Source organism: Leguminivora glycinivorella, chromosome 1 (genome assembly GCF_023078275.1).
Source record: "Leguminivora glycinivorella isolate SPB_JAAS2020 chromosome 1, LegGlyc_1.1, whole genome shotgun sequence".
NCBI classification, from domain to species: Eukaryota; Metazoa; Arthropoda; class Insecta; order Lepidoptera; family Tortricidae; genus Leguminivora; species Leguminivora glycinivorella.
Window position 1 is genome coordinate 26,900,154 of NC_062971.1, and position 24,804 is coordinate 26,924,957.

The 24,804-nt window shown below is 37.5% G+C and overlaps 2 protein-coding genes and 1 long non-coding RNA gene across 3 annotated transcripts; 1 reads left to right on the forward strand and 2 right to left on the reverse strand.

Annotated features, from left to right (window-relative positions):
• Positions 1–662: 662 nt before the first annotated feature.
• Positions 663–9,031, reverse strand: LOC125233862 (protein YIPF6). The gene is made up of 6 exons (XM_048140007.1): positions 8,897–9,031; positions 7,594–7,713; positions 7,134–7,212; positions 5,410–5,584; positions 4,885–5,042; positions 663–915 (listed from the first exon to the last, which is right to left on the reverse strand). Exons 1-6 carry the CDS (start codon positions 8,921–8,923, stop codon positions 797–799), a joined length of 678 nt encoding a protein of 225 aa, XP_047995964.1. The 5' UTR covers positions 8,924–9,031; the 3' UTR covers positions 663–796.
• Positions 9,032–9,222: 191 nt separating this feature from the next.
• On the forward strand, positions 9,223–18,154 carry LOC125233854. The gene is made up of 9 exons (XM_048139996.1): positions 9,223–9,541; positions 9,712–9,858; positions 10,150–10,302; positions 11,335–11,497; positions 11,683–11,918; positions 13,330–13,447; positions 14,916–15,109; positions 17,366–17,495; positions 17,744–18,154. The coding sequence occupies exons 1-9, from the start codon at positions 9,407–9,409 to the stop codon at positions 18,130–18,132; spliced, it is 1,665 nt and encodes a 554-aa protein (XP_047995953.1). The 5' UTR covers positions 9,223–9,406; the 3' UTR covers positions 18,133–18,154.
• Positions 18,155–19,991: 1,837 nt separating this feature from the next.
• On the reverse strand, positions 19,992–20,691 carry LOC125225248. Its single transcript, XR_007176969.1, has 2 exons — positions 20,627–20,691; positions 19,992–20,168 (listed from the first exon to the last, which is right to left on the reverse strand). It is a non-coding gene; the product is annotated as an uncharacterized LOC125225248 (long non-coding RNA).
• Positions 20,692–24,804: the final 4,113 nt, after the last annotated feature.

Consider the following 24,804-nt stretch of genomic DNA (forward strand, 5'->3'; position numbering starts at 1 on the left):
AGCGCGGCTTACCCTAGCCCGAGACACATTTGAGCGTGTCTGAACGTGGCTGCGTGTGTTTGCACATTATCCGATCCGATATCGGATGTTGGACCGATATTCTACATATCAAAGACGCGATCTTTGATTTTTGCTTTATCATCCTTCCAACATCCAATATCAGCGTGCGTAGCCAATGCACAAACGCTCACGAAACGAAACGCTCGTAGATATCTATCTCTATCGCTCTTGCGTATTGGCGCGACAGAGCTAGACTAACTTTCGAGGCTTTTCGTTTCGCGTCGTAGAAATGCCATTCAGCTACGGGGCCTGATCGGATAATGTTAAAACACTCTAACGCGACGAGTCGATCCGTCGCGTCGGTTGTAAATGTCCTTCTGTTCATATAAAATAATACAATTTAATTCGACTCAACACGCGGAATGTTATTTTAAAAAAGTAACGTGTTGAATCATTTAACAATTACGTTGTGCAACTGATTTAATGTTTTATTCTATTATAATTAGTAAACACGTTAACCTATCTACAGATATGTTAAATACTGAAAAACATTTCATCGCAAAACCGAGTACCTTATGCACCCAAAATAAATATAAACATAGTTGGCTCGATAACATAAACTCGTCAGGGTAAGTTACATACATGTAAATAAGACGGATTAGAATTGATCCGATAGCATTATATTAACAGTCAGTAACTATGACTTAATGTACATCAATTATTCACATAATTATTAATCTAGTCAAATTGTCCGTATCACAATAATAAATACACAGATTCACTTATGTTAGTGCGTTTAGACGTTGCTGTGCGAAGCAACCAGCCACGAGAGGATGAAGTAGAATAAGCATATGGGGTACACCGCGAGAGCCTTCTTGCCTTCTGGTTGGCTGTCGCCTAGGAATTTTGTGGCCGCTGAAAATGTACAAAATAAACTTGAATAACATCAGAATGATTTCAAACCTAAAAATTTAAAAATCTCACATACAAAGAAAAAGTGACCAAGGCCTCTTAAGTGCTGGAATAGAACCAGCGTCCTCCGTTTACCGGACCCGGTTTTTTAATGTTTATAATATAATAGTGTGACTACTTAGAAATACAAATTAAAATATTTTCTATAAAAATATTTTAAATAGTTCTTAGAGGATTTCAAACTTTATTTTTCCTACACTATGTTTATGGAAAGAGTCAACACACACAAGCCTTCTTGAGCTTACCATGGGCCTCAGTCAATCTGTGTAAGAATGTCCTATAATATTTATTTATTATTTATTTATAAAGAGTGGCGTGCACCACCCATACAACCATTTCAGTCGCAAAATCTTCAAATCAGTAACTAACTGTCAAATGTGACATAACGCGTGGTAACGTCGTGCAAACAATGCGACCGTATTGATACAATAACAAAATGTAGTCGTCGTGTGCACTCGTTACGGTAACAAAATGTGTACGAATTTGTGGCTGTCAATGTCACTGTCAGAATGACTTTTAACGACACTTTATTAGTCGACGTTTGCACACATAACGGTAACAACATGTGGACGAATTTGTGGCTGTCATTGTCACTGTCAGAACGGTTTCTGACAGTGATATTGTCAGAATTTGTACACACATGTGTAGGTCTGATTACCGAACTGCTCCTAAACCACTGTATCCGCAAATGACAATCTGAAATACGAAGGTTTCTCAAACTGTCTTGTGAAGTTGTGGACTGGTTGCTTTGAATCATAATAATAAACGACGACGACCATTTAAGCACTCTTCGACATTTCATAGAAATGTGGGAAAGTTAAGAAAAGTGCAGAATGATAATACAAATAGATAAGCACTTTATAGTTACTTAATGTATTAAATATATAATTTTTAATTCTTATTGATAAAAATGAAGTGTAGTGTTGCTTTACACAATAAAAGTAGGAATCAAATGAAATAGAGTATTTACTGTGATATTAATAGAATTTCTGTTGCGCAATGATAGTTTTTTTCAGTACAAATGCTGCTTTTTTTAACGCAGTAGTGCGAGCAAAGCAAGCAATGATTCATTTCTTGTCTGGTCGAAACTCTTAGCTTAGATTTAGGTACTGAAAATCGTCGTACGATACACGTGCGAAAAGGACATTCACAACTCGTGTCGATTTAAAACACTCCCTTCGTTCGTGTATTAATTTATCGCTACTCGTATCGATTTTCCTCTTTTCCGCACTCGTATATAGATACAAGTATTTTGTTTGGGTTACAAAAAAAACACATTATATACTCTACTACGTTTTATTTATGTCTCTTTAATATTACAAATTTGTGGACACTTATCTATACAAAAATCTTGACAAAAGAAGTACAGTACGCTGAAATTAATGTTGATAGTAATTAATGACGACTACTTCAACAAGTGTCAATTGTGAAATGCCCCAAAATACTAGTTGCTCTATAGAAGACCATAATAATATGATCCCCGATCCTTTACGAGGGGTGATCCAAAAGTAATGATAACTGAATACTTTTTGCATCGGATTAAAATAAATAGGTATGCCGTTACTGTCCACAAAGACTCCTTAGTAAATAAAAAAAAATAAAAATAAAAAATATGTATCTGTCAGAGAGTTGCATTTGTTTTTTCACGAGCAGTCGGAACAATATCGGAAAAATGGAGAAAACTGAGGTGAGAGCGGTTATTAAATACTTCTGTTTGAAAAAAATGTGTACTAAAGATATATACGCTGAATTAGTGGGAACACTGGGGGAGTCCGCTCCGCCGTATTCTACAGTGGCACGCTGGTCAAAGGAGTTTAACTTGGGAAGAACATCCACTCAAGATGAACACCGCGAAGGCCGTCCATCTGTCGCCCTTACTGGAGAAAACGTAAAAAAAATTAATGATCTCGTTTTAACAGATAGAAGGATGACTATCAGGCATCTAGTTGAGCTCACAGGCATCTCGTATGGCAGCATTCAAAGAATCTTAACTGATGAATTACATATGAAAAAAGTCTCCGCTCGTTGGGTGCCTAGAATGTTAACGGCTGAACAAAAGAAAATACGTTGTGAGATTTCGAAGTCTAATCTTGAAAAATTTCAAACTGATCCCGAAACATTTTTGCGTCGGTTTGTAACCATGGACGAGTCTTGGATCCATCATTTCGATCCTGAGACCAAACAGCAATCCATGACCTGGAAGCGAGCGTCGTCCCCTACACCGAAGAAATTCAAGGTAGCAAGCTCCGCTGGTAAGGTCATGGCTTCAGTGTTTTGGGATGCTGAGGGAGTCATAATGATCGAATACCTGGAAAAGGGAACCACTATTACGGGCTCCTACTACGCTGACCAAATACGCAGATTGAGAGAGGCAATCAAAGAAAAGCGGCGGGGTAAACTTCGAGCTGGCATCCTGTTTCACCAGGACAACGCACCGCCCCACAAGGCCGGTGTTGCGATGGCTGCCATCCGTGATTCAGGGTTCGAATTGCTGGAACACCCCCCATATTCGCCAGACCTAGCCCCCAGCGACTTTTATCTCTTTCCACGGCTGAAGGAAGATCTTAGAGGCAACAAATTTTTGAATGATGGCGAGGTAATGGCCGCTGTGGAGGCATTTTTGGAGGGTCAAGAAAAAGATTTTTTTTTTAAAGGAATTCGTAGTCTGGAGAAACGATGGTCCAAGTGTGTAGACTTGGAAGGAGATTACGTAGAAAAATAAATTATTTTATTAAACATTTTATGTGTCTTTCATACTGATTATCATTACTTTTGGATCACCCCTCGTACAACCCAGCAGCTCGGTACGCACGTTACAATTTTTTTTTTAATCTTCTTTAGTGAGGGCAACTGAGTACGACGGCATATTTAATTGTTTATAAAGTTTGAGGATACCTGGAAAAAATGAATATAAGAAGCCATTTTGAAAATCCAATAAATATTCACTGCTTTCGGTCACGCGTGTACGCTGCGACCATTTTGCGACCGTTTGTCGACCGTTTGGTGACCGTTTGGGGACTGTTTTTTACATGGAATATTACCGTCTTAATCCATATTTTAACAACTTTATTGGTTTTCTAGGCATTATTTTTATTATTTCAGTATAGTATATGCACCGGAGCACTAAAACTTCACCAATCAATATACATAACACGCAAACACCGAGTAGTCAATAATATTATTACTGGTTAAACTGAGGTAAATTGATGGCGCGTTGATAAATTTAGACTTATTTTATGAAATCACTCGAGCAATTTAATTGGCCATGGTAATTAGCCCACATTATATTACAAATGCAAACAATATTTATCTTTAACAAATTCTTACGCCATTACATTTTAATGTCAAATGATTTTATTTCTTTTTTACTTTGACGTCTCTGACAGTCGCCATTTGAAAAGAATGAAATGAACGAATGATTTTGGGAAAGTAGTCGCCAAACGGTAACAATGTGTGCACGCGTAGTGCACACTTCTGTCACTTCTGTGACCATTTGTGCCTGTTACCAATCGTCCCCATTTGGGTCGCCTCGACTAAACGTCGACCGTACTGCGACTAAGCATTGAGACCCGAAGACCTGTGTGTACACAAAATAGGAGGATTTGCGTAGGAACGGCGACCGATTATGGTTATATGGGCATTATCTGAAAGGTAACCAGTAACCAATGGCAGCTCAGCGCCAACTGGCAAAACATAATAATTCTATTATGACTAGGTTATGCCTTGCTCTATATGGGATGATGATTACGATAACTGATAAAAAAATGAATCTAAAACGTGCCAACGCGTGAAGAGGTAAGAGACAGCAGATTTATAGATATAGGGATAAGTGGCGTACACGAAGATATACCTAAGCTCAGGAGTTGGCGGGTGATGAAAAAAATTATGATGATTATTAATACAATAACTCACCAAAAGTTGCCCACATGAAGCCGATCATGGATATGACGAAGCGCAGGAAGAACAGGAAGGTGTTCTGTGTTGAGAACAGGATTATCCGGCAGATGACCAGCGCCAGCGCCACGGGGAACAGGCAGTAGCCCAGCACGCATACTGACTGGAAGAATGAGCTGTAACAGAATTGTTGATTAAAGTCTAGAAAATTCACTCAGGGTAGCAGTTCTTAATCTGAGGGCAATGGGCACTTCTACTCTGGGGCTACTGGCTATTCTAGGGTTAGACTTAGAGCCTGATTCCATTGATTATTTACAAGATTTTTTCTAATAATTATTGAGAGAAGGGGTAACAGCCCTAAGAAAGTTAGAAACCACTGATTTAGGAACTTGACCAGTGATGGTAGGGGGTCCTTGTATGGGATATGCCAGAAATATTTTTAGGTACTAATTTGAATAATTTAGAAACGTAAAGATTTCTTAACTTGCACTATTTTACTATAGTTCCCTTCTTTATGTTGATGAGACAGTACTGTGAACTCACATATTCCCACCCAGCAGTTTAGAGTTAATGGTGACAACAGCGGCGCCTATCCAGACTAGGACGAACACCTCGGCGAACTCGGGCCCGCCGTCGTTGGAGTTGTCAGCGCGCTCGGCGGAGCCCTGCAGGAACGTGGCCATCAGCGTGCAGAGCAGCAGCGGGCCCCACAGGTCCCCTGGAGATTTAGATCCATACTAATATTATAAATGGGAAGATTTTTTAAGTGAAGATAGTTGAAGGGATGGAGAGTGACATAGGCTACTTTTTGACTCTTTCTAACGCGAGCGAAGCCGCGGGCAAAAGCTAGTAATTTTATAATAGTTAATGTCTTCAATAATACTGAAATCTTGAAGAACTCAACATTAAAATGAAGTTTTTACTATTGATTAGATCTTATTTCTTTTGTTATTGGAAATTACATGATCCATACTAATATTATAAATATGAAGGTATGTGTGTCTGTTTGTTTGTCCATCTTTCACGGCAAAACGGAGAGACAAATTGACGTGATTTTTTACATGGAGATAGTTGAAGGGGTGGAGAGTGACATAGGCTAATTTTTGTCTCTTTCTAACTCGAGCGAAGCTGCGAGCAAAAGCTAGTAAGTGTAAATTGGCATACAGCTTGATAAGTAGACCAGGATGTTAGCTATATGGCAAGGAACTGAAACAATTACAGACTTATACTTGGCCCAAGATACAGTGGATAGGAGAACACTGGTATAGTCTTTACAGCTGCAACTCAGTTTTGAGCAAATGACAAAAAAGTTGTCTAAAGAGCCGCATTGAGCTTGGGGGAATAAAAATGCATTGGACATTAAGTGTAGCTGCAACATAGAAGGTTGTATGCACTGAAAATATCAAGTCTTTAGCTTCTTTGAGAGTGTAGCTTCCAGCCACCATTTTTATTCTTTATTTGTTTTCTAGTCTAGTCTAAATATTCTTTAATTAAGAACATACAACACAGACATAGATATATCTTCTATCAATAGTAAAACTACACTGGGCATATGAAACCTTTTATTGAAATTTGTTTAAATATTGGTAGGCCTCTTTTTAGGGTTCCGTAGTCAACTAGGAACCCTTATAGTTTCGCCATGTCTGTCTGTCTGTCCGTCCGTCCGTCCGTCCGCGGATAATCTCAGTAACCGTAAGCACTAGAAAGCTGCAATTTGGTACCAATATGTATATCAATCACGCCAACAAAGTGCAAAAATAAAAAATGGAAAAAAATGTTTTATTAGGGTACCCCTCCTACATGTAAAGTGGGGGCTGATATTTTTTTTCATTCCAACCCCAACGTGTGATATATTGTTGGATAGGTATTTAAAAATGAATAAGGGTTTACTGAGATCGTTTTTTGATAATGTTAATATTTTCGGAAATAATCGCTCCTAAAGGAAAAAAAAGTGCGCCCCCCCCCCTCTAACTTTTGAACCATATGTTTAAAAAATATGAAAAAAATCACAAAAGTAGAACATTATAAAGACTTTCTAGGAAAATTGTTTTGAACTTGATAGGTTCAGTAGTTTTTGAGAAAAATACGAAATACTACGGAACCCTACACTGAGCGTGGCCCGACACGCTCTTGGCCGGTTTTTTTTAGATCCTTGAGTTACAACATTATTAAGGGTGTTTTAAAACATGTGAGGTGCTACAGGAAGACAAATTTCTAATTATAAAAACTTCAAGAGTTACAAGGAAAAATGGAAAATCAATACTTACATTCTTTTAACAAACTGGTCTTTTCTCTAGGGATGAGGACATGGTAGAATTTATTACCAACAGCTCTGAGGTCACGAAGCTGAAAATAAATAACATCGAAATTATTGAAATAAAACAACTCCAAGCAGCAGTTGTCAATATACACATTTTTGTTTTTAAAAAAATCTTTTAATAGTTTATGTGCCATTCTCAAGCAAAAGGTACCATATTGTTGCTGGTAAAAAGGTGCGGGTACAACATGCTTGTTTTAAACCCACCCTTCTGTCAATTCATTGGCAATGAATATCTAATATTGTAACAATGTAAACAAAAAAAAAGCTTCCACTGAATGTATTTTTAAAACATATTTCAAACCTATCAAACCAAATGTGTTTATCAAAATCAATCTAAAAATTAGAGAGGTATCCATAAACACAAAGTACTATGACAGTACAGAGTACTACACATAAAGCGAACTTACAAATGTTTCTTTAATGGGTTCATCTAGGGTGTTGAATTCCATGCTGTCGCCAGAAGGCACTCCCCGTGTCGGGACATTCATTTCCCCCTCCACCACTCCCACATCCCCTGCTGGGTACATCTGAAATTGGAGAATTTGTTAATATAAATAATTATAGGTGACTCAACAGAAAACTGTTAATAAAATATTTTTTTGTTTCTTTAAGATTATTATTGCTGTTTTGTTGTTATTATTGTTATTCTCTGTTGCTGAGGGTATTGGCAATAAGTGAGTTATTATCAGATACAATTATTATATTAGGTGGTATAGAGAGAGATGGGCCGAATATGGACTTTGCCGAATACGAATATTCGGCCGAACATTCAATTCAGCTCTTACCGAACCGAACATTCGGCCGAATATTCGGTTACGCCATATTTACAAAGCGGATGTTAAGAAAAAACTATTAAATGATTGATAATGGTTACATATGTTACTAGAACTACATATGTTATTACGATTTAGTGAATTTAACTAAAACTTAGTTAAAACAACTCTAAACTCTTCTCAACTCTTAAACTACGGTTTTTCCAACTTTGTATTTGTATTTTGACGCATAGGCAATTATCTCTTTTTAGTAGTTCCTTAGAAAGCTACTAAAATAGGAGCTTATTATCCAAAGGAATACGTAAGATCTTCATTATTTTTTTACTTTGTTTATTCGGTAAATATTCGGCAAAGCAACCGAATTATTCGGCCGAATACGAACATTGAAAAACTTGCCGAATATGTGAATATTTACCGAATATTCAGCCCATCTCTAGTATAGACTAATAGGTTGTAATGTTGATGGATTGGCGATTTAAAATAAATCAATATCATTCGATTTTTTTTAAATTACTCGTCTGGGGTATGGTTGCAAATTACAATTACTTTATAGACATATTTCTCCCAGTTTGCTTGCAATCACAGGATAACTTTTAGTAATAGTTTTAATTGCCACTTAATTAAACTGCTTTGTAACATTCTTCAATAACGAAACCAATTGCAATTTAATTTGATATAAAATAAATTAGTGTATCAACAATATGTATGACTCATTTATTTTAAATTAACATTTGCAACTGATGACCAAAAATGCATTAAAGCGTCAGAACTATACAAATAGTTCAACGGAAATGAAATCTGAATTTTTAATCTGATCCGCACGCTTTTCATTCAATGTAGGCTTGTATCCTGAAAACTAGTCTATAGAACATACTGAAAAGTCCTTTCAGGAAAAGAAACTACCAAAGATAGAAGTTAAGTATCCAATAACACTTACATCAAATTTTGCTTCAAACGATGTCATATTTGTATTTAATAATCACGTTTTATTTACAATGATATAAAGGTGAAATAAATATAAATATTGTAATTCCAACACATCAAACTGTTCATTCCTCGTATTGACATGACATTTCTTTCTAGTCAAACCGTTTGAGACAGCTTCATAAAAGTTGAATGATGACAACAGAATACATTCACATCATTTTAAACAATGTCTTTATCTGACTGCCACCTATATCGGCCAAAAAACGGGTGTCCAAATCAGAACAAGCTTAATAAATATAAAAAAAAGTAATTGTCAATGTGATGTGTCAATGTCAAACAGAATAATCACAAAATCACATCAAAATTACAAAAAATTTTAACTTTGTAGATTGTGTGATGTGTTTGTTTCTAACTTGAAATATGTTGTGGGTATATTAAAACACATAGAATGTTAATATGGAGAAATTCTTAGTGTAATTCATAAAACATCTTATAGTTATTGATATCCACTGCCAGAAAAATGTCAAATTCATCAACAAGTATTAAAAACCATTCGAAGAAAGCTAGTAGCAGCAGAGACCGGGACAGGAATAAATCTGTGGCGTCAGAATCAGGAGGCTCCAGTCAGTGTGATACTCCTCCGCTCAATGAAAAGGCAAGTAAACTAGGTTTCTGAAGTCGCATGCCGCTTCGCGGCAAAAACCGTATTACGTGTTGCGTTGTTTTTTTAGTTTAAAAGTATATCAACAACAGATTATGTTATTATCTAAAGATTCTAAATTAATATTGTGTAATACATTGAATCAAATAGCTTTTTTATTTTAGGATAGTACTACATCTCAAGGCAAGTTTGCTGGAGTCAGTGCTGACTCAGTGCAATGCATGGCTGACCAAGTTGGCGCTGAGATCAATGTTGAGGCCGCCACAAACTTGGCAGAAGATGTCAGCTACAAGTTGCGACAGACTATATGTGTAAGTTTATAATATTTGTTGAATGTAATTGTATTTCTATATTTTCATCCATTTGAATAATTGTACAAGGTTTAAATTAATATTGTTCATGATATGGCAGTAAGTCCTGTGGATTAATTTGTGTATCATCACCATTTATTAAATATTGTTAATAATAAGCATAAAAACTTATATAGGGGAACAATATTAATGTACTGATGAGGCGCAATGAACAATCTTTCTATGTAATAATTAAAATCAGTTCAAAATACATTTTTTTAAATGTATTTTCACATTTTCCGCATGTTCCAGGCCATTGCTCTACACAGCGAGATGATGAAGAAGTCCCGAGTGGACACGTGGGATGTGAACACGGTGCTCACGCTCTCGGACACAAGCCCGGTGGTCGGAGCAAACACAGTGAAGTATGCCACTGTCGGGGAAGGGAAGATCTGCTGTGCTCTGGTTAGTATCATATCATCTTTGTTCATTTATTTTTTGAGTTGTTGAATGGTTCATATGATTATTGATTAGGAATACATGGGGGTTTTGGGAGCGGGAATTAATTCGTATAATTATAACTCTTTATAGTAACTTGAATTACTGAAATATTGATTAAACTATGTAACCGGCTCCAAATGAACCTAGAAATGTTAAAGTAATTTCTGTTGTTTATCATTTTCACCAGTTTTGGGCTAGTGTAAATCATTCCCGCTCCCAAAACCCCGATGTGATTAGGGTTTGATACCAAAAATGTACAAAATACCCTTATTAAATTAAAACAGGATTTAATCGCAAAACACTTATTGAAGCAAAATTGTAAAATCCATAATTTTTTATTTTTTTAAAAATGCCTCTTCAGTAGAATTCAAATCATAATACTCATAATTAAGACAAAAACTAACAAATTTTACATTTTATATTAAAAATATTTATGAAAATAGTGTGATTAGAAAAACAAAAAATATACTCTTGGCACATTTTTGTTTGTTGAGGTTAGTGAGTTAATTCTTCACTTGATGATTTCTGTTCTGTAGCTTGTCTTCCGAGTGGAAGTGGGAGAGAGCCGATCAGCCTTTTCCCCGTCCTCATGAAACTACCCAACATCTTTTGAGGGTTCGCAATACCTGCTACTGATTCTAAATCAGGTGCTGCCATAGCAGCAACTGTCAAACACAGAATAAAAACAATTATCAACGTTTTCATTGTTATTTTCGATTTCTTATAACGTGTGGGGCATTTTTGATGTACTGGAGGTTTTTATATGCAGCATATAGACCATTTTATATTACAAATAATTGAGTTTGTTTGTTTAATAGTGCGTGAAATTACTATGTCACAAATATTACAACTATAAAATAACAATTTCACAGTGGTGTTGAAGTTATTATTGTTTTTTTTTCTTATCCTAGATATTAGCATATTACGATAGAGATGCGGAATTACATTTCCATTTTAATTTAAAGAGCTTATGCCTAATAGTTTTACAATTTTCAGGAGCCGGTGATGAATGTGACAGAATACGCGATGACGTCACAGAGCTATGTGTACTCCACAACACCCACGGTATCCGTGGAGTGGATCACGGACGAAAAGAGTCTGAACAACAACACTAACATCAGTGCAGCTTTACAAAATTATTATACTAAAGTAGCAAGAGGTATGTCTTTGTCACTATGGCGATTGATTTGAATTTTTACGATATCTCTACTGCAATAAAAGAAGCCTCATGTGGCTACAAAATTTGGGCTTAGGCGCTAAAGTACTAGATTTATAATATAAACTAATCTTATGACACAACAATAGTGTTCTATTTAATTTTGTCAAGATAAAATCAAATTTCAGCAATACTGAACCTCAGAAAGAAGCCTAAAGAACTAGCAGTGGAAGATCTCACAACCAACACTCGAATCGGTCCTATATTTCCGAACTTGTTCAACCTTGCGGTGCTAGTGCTGAACGACGATAACCTGAACGCGCTCAACGTACCGGCGAAAAAACCGCTGCAGGCTAATGTGCTTGACATGGTTGATGCGCTGTGTTCTAATCCTTGCAGTTTGGATACCAACATACAGCAACAGGTTAGTTACAGTATCCACCTAAACAACTAGTAGTAGATCTCTACCAACATCCGACCTGCACCTATTTAACCTGGCGGTGTTGACAGTGAACGCGCTCAATCTACCGGCCAAGAAATCGCTGCTGGCCAATGTGTTTGATATCGAGGTTTGTGTGACTCAACCTCGTATCGCAGATCAATCTGCATACTAAAGCGTTACGAGTTTGAGAATGTAAGTATATGCAAATTGTATTTACCCACAACCGCAGATATATTGCCAGAGAATAACTCGGAAACATTTACATAGCTGGGCATTAACTCGTTAATCCGTTAATCGTTAATTAACGAAGTTAACATTTTGGTTAACGGATTAACTTTTAAGTTAACTTTAAAAAATGTTAACGGATTAGTTAACTTCCGTTAAATTTCTTCGTGTCCGTTAATCGTTAATCCAGGTCCGCACGCGCCGAGTAAAACTTGCTCTGACCGCTACTGTAAAAGCCCAGAGTACGGCGAAACCTAGGATTTTACCGTAAATTCACAGTCTACAGACCAATTGGTGCCTTTGGATCACTTGTTCGAGACCTGCTAAAGTTTATTAGTCCCACTGCCCATCACTAACTGGGAAATAAAATGTAAATCAGCATGACACACAAATCGCGCAACCGACGCATCAAGCCAGAGTTCGGTGGGCCGCGCTATGTACCAAGTTACCGTGGATCACAACTTCGATTAGAGGTGTCCACAGAACAGGTCTGTGGAGGTGTCTCAATTCGAGGAACCTACGCACCATGACTACGATCGCATGAATGACCCAATACCTACATATCACCTAGGTAAAACCTAGGATTTACCGAACCAACGTCGGTATAAGTCCAAAGAGAACAATATTTATATTCACATTTTGCTTTTACCAATTGGCAGCTCGGATTTTTTAAGAGATTTTGGCGAACTTCGGGCTTTTACAGTAACATATAATATAAACTTACGCAAATACTAAATAGTTGATAACTGATGCAACTAGCTACAGTAAATTATTTTTTTTATCACGATTAACGGATTATCAATTAACTTTAACTTCCGTTAAATTTGTTGAAATGTATCGCTTTAACGATTAACGAAGTTAACTTTTATAGTAACGGATTAGCGATTATCGAACTACTTGATTAACGGTAACTTGACTATTTGATTAACGGTGCCCAGCTATGAACATTTATACAATTAAATGTTACCTATTAGTACCCAATAGTAATCAAATCAAAAACATAATAAATAGCAGTCAAAAGTAGTCTGCTCCGAGACCACGAGGACAATGCCGTCCTTGAAACGTCGGAGGTCAGTGGTCAGTCAAAAACATAATAATACGTGTAAGTTTAAATCAGTGTTAGTACCCAATAGTCATAATCATAACTAATAATGATCGTATTTTCCAGTTTCAGCGGTTGTTTCCAGTGATGGTGTCCAACATTCTCGGCAATGGCTCTCTAGCAGATAAGATGGTTCTAATACTCACAAAAATCACAAGAACGTGGCCCTCCTTTATCGCAATAGGTATGTAGTATTTTTTTTTATTATTAAGAAAAACGCTTTTCTGCTGCTGCTTTAAACCAAAGAGGATCGAGTATTATAGAGAGTTACTGTCGAAGTTTTTGAACCTCAGTTTTGACAATTTGGCCCATATTCTTAGCTTGATATGTTTTAAAATGTCAAATATTAATATTAGCGCCATCTAGCTGAGCGTACCCCAAAGGTGTAATGCTATCTAGGCCACCACACCTTTTTCTGTATGGTACTGAGGCATGGAGAAATTATGAATGAATTCGTTTTACACTTTTGCAGCTGATAGTACGTCTTAGACTTTATCTGTCTATACGGAGTTATATATGTCTTTGTTTAAACTTATAAACGTGTGATTTTAATTTATTTACAATACACATTTAAAACTTTGCATGAATCTGTTTACTTCAACCTTCTTGAAATATAAAATAAACTGCCAATGTTTTTGTTTTATATATAAAAGTGAATGATTATGCCTGAAAAGACAATATAAGACATTATGATCTTTTATTTTGGTGAATGGTTATTATTATTATGTCAAAAATGTGTACCTATGTAATAATACATTAGCAGATAATGTATAAATAAGATTGATACCTTCATGAATAGCTTTGTATACGCATATGGTGACTATTAAAACGAAATGCTATTATATCTTAAGACTCAGTTTTAGTCTGTTTAAAACCAGGTATTTAAATATAAGTAGTAATAAAAACTATAACTTGTAGCTTTGCGTAGTTTAATTGTTGGCCTGTATAGACATGTGCACTTGACTATTATACAATTAATAATTTAACAATTAATAACTGTTATCTACAAACCTAATAATAATTAATTGTAAATTATAAATTGAAATAGATATCATACACGAAATAAAAAACGACAAGGCCCACTGGTGGCCGAGCCGGGAATCGAACCCGGGTCTTCAGCTTACGTGGCTAACGTCTTTACAACTAGACCACCCGCCCGCCAATGAATTGTAACTTAGTATAAGTTTAGTTTTATTCAACGACCTATATAACTCCGTATAGACAGATAAAGTCTAAAAAAAAACCTACCTCAGTACCATACAGAAAAAGGTACGGTAGCCTAGATGGCATTACACCTTTGGGGTACGCTCGGCTAGATGGCGCTAATATTAATATTTGACATTTTAACACATATCGATCGAGCTAAGAATATAGACCAAATTGTCAAAACGGAGGTTCAAAAAGTTTTAGGCCTGTGTCAAGAGATGGCAGTCTATGCACTGTGATTACACATTTTACTTCGACAGTAACTCTCTATAATACTCGATCCTCTTTGGTTTTCATTGTAAATCGTCGCTAATTTTAAGTATTTGTTGGATATAATGTAAATATGCAATACTTGTTTTTAATAAAAAATATGTTTATGTTTCTTTATTGTATTAGGTTTCAAGTCAATAAAGATTTTATTTTAATTTTAAACACAATCATTGCAGGTAAGGGTATCCTGTTCGACTACCTCTCCCAAGGCACGTGCGAGCGGCTGACGGCGCCGATGATCCGCTGCGTCGTGGCGCTGGGCCGCAGCGCGCTCGTGCAGTGCCTCGGCGAGCACCTGGACCACCTGGACTCCAGGGTCCACGCGCCCAGGAAGGACCACGCCGGCGTCGGCCTCAGAGAGGCTCTGCTGGTATGTATGCCGTGTCATACTCTCTACATCTCCCAAGGAACATGCGAGCGGCTGACGGCGCCGATGATCCGCTGTGTCGTGGCGCTGGGCCGCAGCGCGCTCGTGTAGTGCCTCGGCGAGCACCTGGACTCCAGGGTCCACGAGCCCAGGAAGGACCACGCCGGCGTCGGCCTCAGAGAGGCTCTGCTGGTATGTATGCCGTGTCATACTCTCTACATCTCCCAAGGAACATGCGAGCGGCTGACGGCGCCGATGATCCGCTGTGTCGTGGCGCTGGGCCGCAGCGCGCTCGTGCAGTGCCTCGGCGAGCACCTGGACTCCAGGGTCCACGAGCCCAGGAAGGACCACGCCGGCGTCGGCCTCAGAGAGGCTCTGCTGGTATGTATGCCGTGTCGGTTGTCTATTGTTTGCCCGACAGTCATTTAACATAATATTCATTTGCCCGAATCTAACTTGCCTGAATTTCATTTGCCCGAATGATTTGTTTACCATAAAAATCATATGACATACTCGTTGTTTATCCGAATATTACCTTCCATAATCATACAATGCCATACTATTTGTTAGCCATATTATTAAGTGCAATAATATGGTTTCATAGAATATTCAAACGCCATAAGCAATTATTGCCATATTAATTGTTGCCCATATAATTACCTAACCTAACCTACTTTCTGATAGCAGTTTCATTTTCCAGGGGTCACAGTTCTAACCTAACCTACTTTTCCAGCAGTTTCATTCTCCAGGGGTCACAGTTCTAACCTAACCTAACCTACTTTCTGATAGCAGTTTCATTTTCCAGGGGTCGCAGTTCTAACCTAACCTAACCTACTGTCTGATAGTATTTTCATTTTCCGGGGGGTCACAGTTCTAACCTAACCTAACCTACTTTTCAAGCAGTTTCCTTTTCCAGAGGTTCACAGTTCTAACCTAACCTAACCTACTTTCTGATAGCAGTTTCATTTTCCAGGGGGTCACAGTTCTAACCTAACCTAACCTACTTTCTGATAGCAGTTTCATTCTCTAGTCCTTCTAGTACCTATTATAGTAGTTTTCGATTCTGCCAAAGCACATTATGGAAATTAACTTTTATGGACGCTAATTTGTATGACAAATGATGGTATGGAATGTGGTAATTACGGATTTCGATGATTCTGACAAATGACATTATGGAAACTGACTTTATGGGAAACAAAGTTTCTGGCACTAGATTAATATAGTAAACAATGATTATGGCATAAGATGTTATGAGAAACAATATTATGATTGTTGAATAGGATGGCAAATAAAATTATGGCAAATGAAATTCTGGCAAATGGGGGTATCCCATGCCGTGTCATACTCTCTACATCTCCCAAGGAACATGCGAGCGGCTGACGGCGCCGATGATCCGCTGTGTCGTGGCGCTGGGCCGCAGCGCGCTCGTGCAGTGCCTCGGCGAGCACCTGGACTCCAGGGTCCACGAGCCCAGGAAGGACCATTCCGGCGTCGGCCTAACGGCCCAGCAGCGGTGAGCGGCAGCCATACGTGCGAATGAAAAGTCCCATCGCTGTATCTCGCTCCAATGTATGGCCGCCGCTCACCGCTGTCACGCTTAGACCAATGTCGTGGCTGAGCCGTAAGAGAGGCTCTGCTGGTACGTATGCCGTACCATACTTAAAGTAGTGAAAAGTTTCATGTACCTATAGTAGCGTGCGTGCTAGTTTACTAGAAGCGACTTGCTGGTTGTAATTTGCACTCGCCTAAACGTATGTATAATGCAAGTTCTGTGATCGTTTTTCCCGCCTAAATGAGTGAGTTAGAAGAGGAATATGGAGCTTGAGATATTTTGATGAAAATATCAATATATTTGGAATATGTGCCATATTTTTGTTAATAATAAATAAAGAAAAGTTACCTAAAGTCACATCTCGGACACTGGCGATCAAATATATGAAAGAGGGGCGTTCCTAGCACACAGTCTAAGCTCGTGTAGGTGAACGCGTACTATGCTTGTATGAGTGAAATATGACAGGTCGACTTCGCGTTTTTGACAGGCGGTAACTGTGAGGTAACCGAGAGGGGGTGGGCGGCACTTTCAGCGGGGAGCGGGAGTGGCCATACTGTACTTATATTATAGACTCCTCATTATATTATACTGTGCTAAAGTATTGTAATTGCAAAAAGTAGTAATAAACCTTCTCCATTCCCAGTAGGTTTCAGAAAAACTCCACTTAACGCTCGTCACGCTATAAACTAATGTCGTGTTTTGCACAGGACGTGTCGACGTGCCTACTAAGATCAGAACGGACGACGTTCTTAGAAGACTTCGTAATGACTGACTACACCCTGTACGAGATGCTGGGCGACTCCATCTTACCAAGACGGACATTGTTTCATTATAAAGGTAAAAAATAATTATCTAAACCAAAGTACACACATACCTCAATTTGGGGTCTACTACTTTTATTTGCTTTAACTGCTTACCTTTCTATCTTTCACGTATATTTTGGAAGCCTTTAGAAATATTTGGCGTGGTGTCCTACAGAACTAACGATTTTCTTTTTGGTATGAGCACATTTGATCGCTTAGTAAGCAGCGCAAATGATTTTCGTTCTAAAACAAGTTAATAATGAATATCCTGTTTTTTACTAGATGAAAAGCCGGTAGACACAACGAACGCCGACAAAGCATCAGAAGAAGAATTCCCATACGTACTCCCCGTTCGGCCAGTCGCGCGGCGCCCTAAAGTCAGATCCATCCCCTTCCTGAGGCAACACAACGGTATCCACAGAGAAGCAGTCTTCGAGCCCACCAAGTACTCCACAAAAAGTATACACATAAAGTTAAAAAGTTGCCGGACAAGAGAAATACCCCTAAAGTTAACTAGAGTGCAAATAACTAGGGCCCAAATGAACATGAACATGTGTGTGCCAAGTGCGAACAGCGGCGAAGTGGTCGTGGCCTGCGGGCGCCTGACTAGGTTTAAGTATAAACTCAGTAATAGTGATACATTTCCAATGTTTGGAGCTTTAACACTGTAGGTTAAGTAAATAAATTATTGATTATAAATTGTTTTTCATTTTCATTGGTTTCTATAGGTACTCCACTACAAGCAAATATACCAAAGTTACTAGGTAAAGCACGCACGAAATGCTTTTTAGATTGCTGAGTGCGTACTACGTTCTTACCTAAGTTCAGCAAAGTACCTAAGATCTAAATGTTACTTGGTATCAAGAAGAACCTAAATTTTGAAATTATAGCCTGAAAAGTTTTATTTGACCCTCGCCGCGTTGCGGATTTTCAGCTGAACTAATTTCTTTTACTGGCAAGGATTACTATTTGACACCCGTCGTCGAAAGTCATCGAATGTCAGTGATGTAAACTAGAAGTAAATATTTTAAATTTTCTAACGGTTTTATCGCAAATATGCCTAAAATAATATTAAAAAAAGTGAAAATAATTATAGTGAACGTGATAAATTACGTACAACAAAAAAGGATGAAGGATGGATTGGCATTTCGATACCAATGTTCCGAGTATTCCGAGATCGGCTGTTGACATGTCCGGTACTGACAGTTTATAGTGCGGTTCTCTTGTATTGATTAGTTGGTTTCGATTTAGCTTAATATATTTTTTGTTCTTATTTATGGTATCTGTAACTCTGCCGTGAAAAATATCTAAAGAAATAAGGAGGCTGTTCCATCATTGCCACCAGTACAAAACAAGGTCCCACGTAAAAAGAAAACAAACATCGATGACTTCGATAAAGGTACCAGATTTATGAACTTTAAGCTGTGCGGGAAGAAGTAGCAAGTCTTAAAACCTAGCTTATTAAATTTTGATTCTCTAAAACCATGTTTTATCTCTAGAAATATTAACGCGAAACCAGTAGGCCTAGCACATGATGGCCGCGGGAGTATGTCGCCGCGAGATAGACTACCCGTCCTTATGTCATTAATACAGTTAGAAGAAGACGTGGCATCTATCTCGCGGCGACATACTCCCGCGGCCATCATGTGCTAGGCCTACAGTACACGCTGTCCCCATTATATATGACGTCCGCACATTATTGCCAATATCTGGGCAACCGAGCTTCGCTCGGTTCTGTTTCGTATCCTTGACATGTGTCGCCATCTAGTTAAAAAATGAATAGTACCTACATCGAGCGAAAGAATTCACAGCCTTAACAACACTCGACCGAAAGAATTCTGTCTTAACAGTACAACTACTGCACACGAGATGGCGCGCGAAGAAAAACGCATGAAAACTCGAAAATTCGCGTTTTCCGGGACCTAAGGATAAGTTAGACCGATTTTTACCCCCAAAAACCCCCACATAACAAATTTCTGCGAAATCCGAGCGGTTTCCGAGATCGTCAGTGTAAATAAATATATATATAAATAAATAAATAAATAAATATACAAGAATTGCTCGTTTAAAAGTATAAGATATGAAATCGGTTTGTAGCGACACTCTCTCAGGGTCAAATAAAAACTTGTCAGGCTTTACCACAGAACACAGTCATGCACAGTGTAGACTTGTAGAGTTCCAAAATCATTGGTAAGGTGGATGTACCACTGCTCGACAGGTTAAGGGAAAATATTTATGTGTTTCGTGATATTACGATAATTTACCCATCTATACAAAACATATCCATCTTTTTTGGGAGATGTGACCTTTAACTTTGTTAAATGCAATTAGTTTCATACAGTGATAATATAAAAAAATCTCAAAATTAAATAAAACATAAGTCAATACGCTTGTCCGAATAACTGACAGGTGCTTTTGCTGGCAGTCCTAATAGATGACATCTAAGTATGATTCAGGAAAAACAGTAAAAAACAAGTGTTTTGGGTTATAATTTACTAGAAAATTAAATAATTTAATAAAAAAAAACGTATTCTGTTGATAACATTTACTTTTTACGTGTTACATTTATGTAATAAAATATGTAATTTACATTTATGTAATTTCTTTGCTGCCGAGGCGATGGACGAACCCCTTAACACATCTTCTATGGCCTTTTCTAAGTCTTCTTGAGAATATCTCTTCCACTGACCTTTATCAGGCGGCATTTCTGAAAATATACCCAAAGTTTTGTGAAAAATGACATGTCAAGCACTACCCAAAGAAATTATACAGATTTCACTACATTTAACGAGAAAACATATCAATAAAACCGTAAAAGATATACAAAAAACTGTCTATGTGCATGTAATTTGTTTTTTTCAGTAAAGTTAATGTGACTTACAGAAAAATATGCTGATAATATGAAACTGTAAACGATTCGTTTTGGCTACTTTAATCGCGATATCCTGAAAAAACGGCTCGACAAACATTGGGACTTGGAAAATAACGTAACAGTCCCAATAAATGCCAGCCGTGTCGAGTTTTAGACTTGCGACGGTTTTCAGTCCTAATAAATGACACGCTTGTTTATCACAGTAACAATGAACGAAATCGACATTTAATTACTTAAATATCTTCCCGCACATTCTAGCACCAACACAATTATAGAATATGTTCACAACTTACCGTGAAAGTATTTCAAATAAGTCAGCAAATACGAGCAAAGCTTTACCAAATCGCTAACAAAATTGAGAGATTGATTGCTCATGACAATGTCATCACATATATTATTCATTAATTGAAAAAAGTTTCTATATTTTATAATATGGCGTATGAAATATGAAGGCTACAAACATTTCTCATCTAATAAATCTAATTGCGATTGAATGTAACGGTAATCTTATCTTATTAATCGTTATTTAAACCATGGGTGACGAGTACTAGTACCGCGTCGAGCACTAGTACATCCACCTTACTTTTGTCTATTCACGTTTTATATAAAGTTGGCCTACATTTTCCTTTTGTTGTTAATTTTATTGTAGAAAACTTTTCTGGCAATCTTTAAGATTAAGAAAAGGTAATTAAATCGACAATTTTCTTCGGCCAAATTCGAAAGTTGGCAAGTCGCTAAGTTCCTAAACCAAGCTGGTCCTGTTATTCTCCATGGCTCATGGCTTATGGTTCAAATGTATCGTAGCCCATATGATTGATTTCTAAACGTATATCGTTTTATTCACGAAGACGCTTGCCTTTGCTGCCTTGATTCTTATTTATAAAGTGATCGCAAGTGTGATGAAAATAAGTATTATATATTATTTATATACGTACCTAATAGGTACCTACTTGTGTCCGTCTGACCACTGTTTAATCTTACACTTTTAAACGACCAATTCTTGTATATTTATTTATTTATATATACCGACGATCTCGGAAACCGCTCTAACGATTTCGCTGAAATTTGTTATGTGGGGGTTTTCGGGGGTGAAAAATCGATCTAGCGTAGCCTTAGATCCAGGAAAACGTGAATTTTCGAGTTTTCATGAGTTTTTCTTTCGCGTTTGTAAACGTAAAATATGGTAGTCAATTTCGCCGCGCGCGCATGATTCTGCTTAGCTCAGTCGTACGAGGTCGGTCTAATGTACGCAGATAGATCGTAGGTATCAGGGTTTCGAATCCCGGCCAGCAATTAAGTTTTTGTTTTTGTCTTTTTTTTTGAAAGACGTGATATATTAAAATGATCGCCCAGATATTTAATGTTTCAATTGAAGTTCATTGTTGTTACGTCTATAGACCACATTATACTGGCTTCTTAAATCGATAAACTCTCCCAAATGCTAATAATCACTTCTGTTTACACCAGCCGCCGCCGTCGCGACTGCTACCTGCCGCCTAGTTCACCAAACACGTCTAGACTGTCATCACAATCCTAAGTAGACTTCTAAATTTAGAACAAGTGGGTGTCTTTGGAGGTCATACTAACCTGGTCGCTAAGGTACGGTGGATGATTTGTGAATGACAATGCTGGCGGCCGGCAGCCGGGCGTCTTCCTCGTTCCGTACTTCTTAATATCCTAAAATGTTTTTGTTATATTTTACAAAGCCATGTTAGGTAGGTACCTATGTAAATAATGCTCTTTGCAATATTTCCAAGTTATTTACTTAGCACCGTTTTAATAGAAATGTTGGATTAAAATCTAGGTAGAAAACTTGCGTATCGAAGTGCCGCTTTAAAAAAAACGTTAGGTACGAGAAATAGTTATTTGTTATACAAGGGGGCAAAGATGTATTTTAACGCCGAGTGTGGTATTGAAACACGAAAGTAAAACACGAGAAGTAAAATACATTTGCACCCGAGAGTAACACAAAACTTTTCCCCCTCACTATAGCGAGGAAACTACAAACGCAAAAAATGCGTTTATCACTGCTTCCAGTAGTTCCACAGGTGGTAAATCATCTTTATTACTAGATTCACCTACTTTTATCAATTTTAAAGCAGTTAATTTGACTATTTTCAAGGTCAAATTACTTTACCCACTAGTGGATAAAATGCGTTTTTACCCGCTGGTATTAAAGGACAAAACACGTGTTTCCGAGCTAGTGAGGGGAAAAATCCAGAAAAAAAAACAAAAGTGGAGGAGAAGTTTGAGCAGGAGTTTAGACTTTTCTTAGGACCTACCTAAACAAACTAAGCAAAGTAGATACAGTCTAGTAGAATATACTTAGGTATCTATTCACCGAGCAAAATGTTTGACTGTTTCCCGTTTCTGCAACAGCCAAATACTTAGAGCTTACTTTTTAACCCCCGACGCAAAAACGAAGGGGTGTTATAAGTTTGATGTGTCTGTCTGTGTGTATGTCTGTCTGTCTGTCTGTCTGTCTGTTTGTCTGTCTGTCTGTCTGTCTGTGTGTGTGTCTGTCTGTGGCATCGTAGCTCTCGAACGGATGAACCGATTTTGATTTAGTTTTTTTTGTCTGAAAGCTGAGTTAGTCGGGAGTGTTCTTAGCCATGTTTCATGAAAATCGTTCCACTAGGTCGCGGTCGGGAGTTTTTTCAAAATTTTAATTTTGTGGTTAGGTTATTAACTAACACACATTTATTAATAAAGCAAAGTAGGCAGTACCTACTGTAGATCCTTGCTATACACATACTTCATTAATTTAATTATTCAGTCAAAAATAAATGTCACACCTACAATTCGTTGTCTCCGACCAAATATATGCTAATGTGACAAATTGCAAGATGTACGATCCGACAAAAAATATTCTTGCATTTTAAAATGATATGTGATGATGGAGGGAGATATTGTCTTCGGCGATACTTTTTGTGGCGTGGGTTTTGCTGACAACGCTTACTGAGTATAGGTATATCTACTCCATATATATGTAGGTGCGTTATACATATGTACATTCAAGCATTTACTGTGTTGTCCGGATCCCAACTTTTAAAACGTTTAATGAAAATGGAGTTATCAAAGTAGAACGCGAGCAAAATTGAATATGATAGCCGCGGAACGGTTGTTTCACTTGGTGAATGGTTCAGAGTTTAGATTTTAATAAGTAGTATTAAGTAGGTAGGTATATGTATTATCAAAGAGGATCGAGTATTATAGAGTTACTGTCGAAGTAAAATGTGTAATCACAGTGCATAGACTGCCATCTCTTGACACAGGCTTGAAACTTTTGAACCTCAGTTTTGACAATTTGGGCCATATTCTTAGCTTGATATGTTTTAAAATGTCAAATATTAATATTAGCGCCATCTAGCTGAGCGTACCCCAAAGGTGTAATGCCATCTAGGCCACCGTTACCTTTTTCTGTATGGTACTGAGGTACGTTTTTTTCTTAGACTTTATCTGTCTATACGGAGTTATATATGTCTTTGGTATTATGTAGTTTGATGGGGTCACACATCGCGCCCTCTGTGTTAATTTTACCACAGGTGTCTTAGAAGCAGACTGTGAGATTTGGGTTAAATTGTGGTGTTGGTGATGAGCTGTTTTCTTTCAACCCTTTAATTGCAAAATTGCAAGAGTAGCACTGAAACGAGCAGTATCATGTGCTCTTCCTGTCCCTTTTCGAAGTAAAGACGTAAATTATGTATGTAAAACTACATCGAGTTGTGTTGTTGTTATTATTACGGATTTATTATAAATAGGTAATGCACATTAGGTACAAGCGGATGTGCAAATATCCCCTACATAATTCATAATGCATATTTCAAGTCACGGTGTAGCCAGGGCCATTGGGCGCGAGTAATTGTTTATAAATATCCTTTACTAATCACTGAATAATTGATACATAGTAAATTATTTATCGATGCGCATTTATTGGCAAACGATAAGCGTTAAGGGGATGATAGACTAGTGAGTGAATTTGTGGACATTTTTTATCAGACTTGCTCAGTAAGTGTAGAGGTATAATACCATAAATACCATAATTAACATTATTTTATTTTGATGATGCTACTTTTGATAAACGCATTTTTTGCGTTGTAGTCTACGCTATAGTGTGGGGAAAAGTTTTGTGTTACACTCGGGTGCAAATTTAAAAAACTCGATTCTATTGCGCAACTATAGAATCCTTTCACTTGCTTTAAAATACAACTTTGCCCCCTTGTATAACAAATAACTATTATTTTGTGATGCCTTTTTCTTGAGAATGTCACATAATGTGCACCCGCTTGCGGTATTTGAAGTTTGAAATTATTTCGATCGTTTGTTCGCGAACACGAATATTAAATTCGCGATTTTATAGCGCTACATCTGTCATCAACCTCGAGCTGAGTTAGTTCCCTAATCTTAAATTTGAATTTCATAGCTCGTTTGTATCATAGATTAGATTCGTCGGTCACTGCCTTTAGGTAAG